This window comes from Morone saxatilis, unplaced genomic scaffold (genome assembly GCF_004916995.1).
Source record: "Morone saxatilis isolate NCDOM2014 unplaced genomic scaffold, NCSU_SB_2.0 Contig11, whole genome shotgun sequence".
In the NCBI taxonomy this organism is placed as follows: domain Eukaryota; kingdom Metazoa; phylum Chordata; class Actinopteri; family Moronidae; genus Morone; species Morone saxatilis.
This window is the reverse complement of record NW_023339663.1, coordinates 17555782-17556488: the sequence shown is the minus strand read 5'-3', so window position 1 is coordinate 17556488 and position 707 is coordinate 17555782. Positions and strand designations below refer to the sequence as shown.

The window sequence follows — 707 nt, the reverse complement described above, 5'->3', positions numbered from 1 at the left end:
TACTACATATACTATTTACCAAAGTAAGAAAAAAAAAAAAAAAAAAGAAAGATACTCAAACAATACCTTTAATTGTGTACTGCATAAGTTAGTCATTTATAATAAAACTAAGTGTGTTCAGATCGGCAAGATAGGGCCCTTAGTGCATTTAGTCATTATTTGGTGACCTCTCAACTTTACTTAAGATATGCCTTTATAGTTTTAGATGGTAAACTCAGGTAGTAATTTTTCAAAATTTGTTTAAGTCTTGAGCTCAGTGGAAAAAGGTTTGTAAAATGTTAAAAGAGAAATCTCTTCACCCTTTTTCCACCTTTTTCTGTCTCTCACTTTCTCTCTATAGCCCTTTGTGGAGGTTATGTTTATGGTAAAACTGGGACAATTCTGTCGCCTGGCTTTCCTGACTTCTACCCCAATTCTCTTAACTGCACCTGGACTATAGAGGTGTCTCATGGGAAAGGTAAGAGGACACCTACACAGACATGATGGAAACACCTATGCATTTGCATAGAACATAAATATATTTTTTTCTTCATATGTATATAATATGTTTATCAGTTTGCACACTTACAAGATTAAAATATGTTGCATGAGGTGTGTTCATGTGTTTCTGGTCTGGTTTCTGTGTTTATCTGCTGCTATTTATGTATCTGTGACTCACTCTGTCTCTACTGTATATCTATCTATCCATCCATCCATCCATGCATCCA

At 34.5% G+C, this 707-nt stretch overlaps 1 protein-coding gene across 1 annotated transcript in view; it reads left to right on the top strand.

The window, feature by feature from the left end:
* The window catches only part of LOC118320938 (CUB and sushi domain-containing protein 1-like), a 263711-nt gene that overhangs the window by 150721 nt on the left and 112283 nt on the right, over nt 1-707 (top strand). Inside the window, exon 21 of the mRNA XM_035652065.1 lies at nt 341-457. Coding sequence (XP_035507958.1) covers nt 341-457 — 117 coding nt within the window. The remainder of the gene's footprint in view (nt 1-340; nt 458-707) is intronic.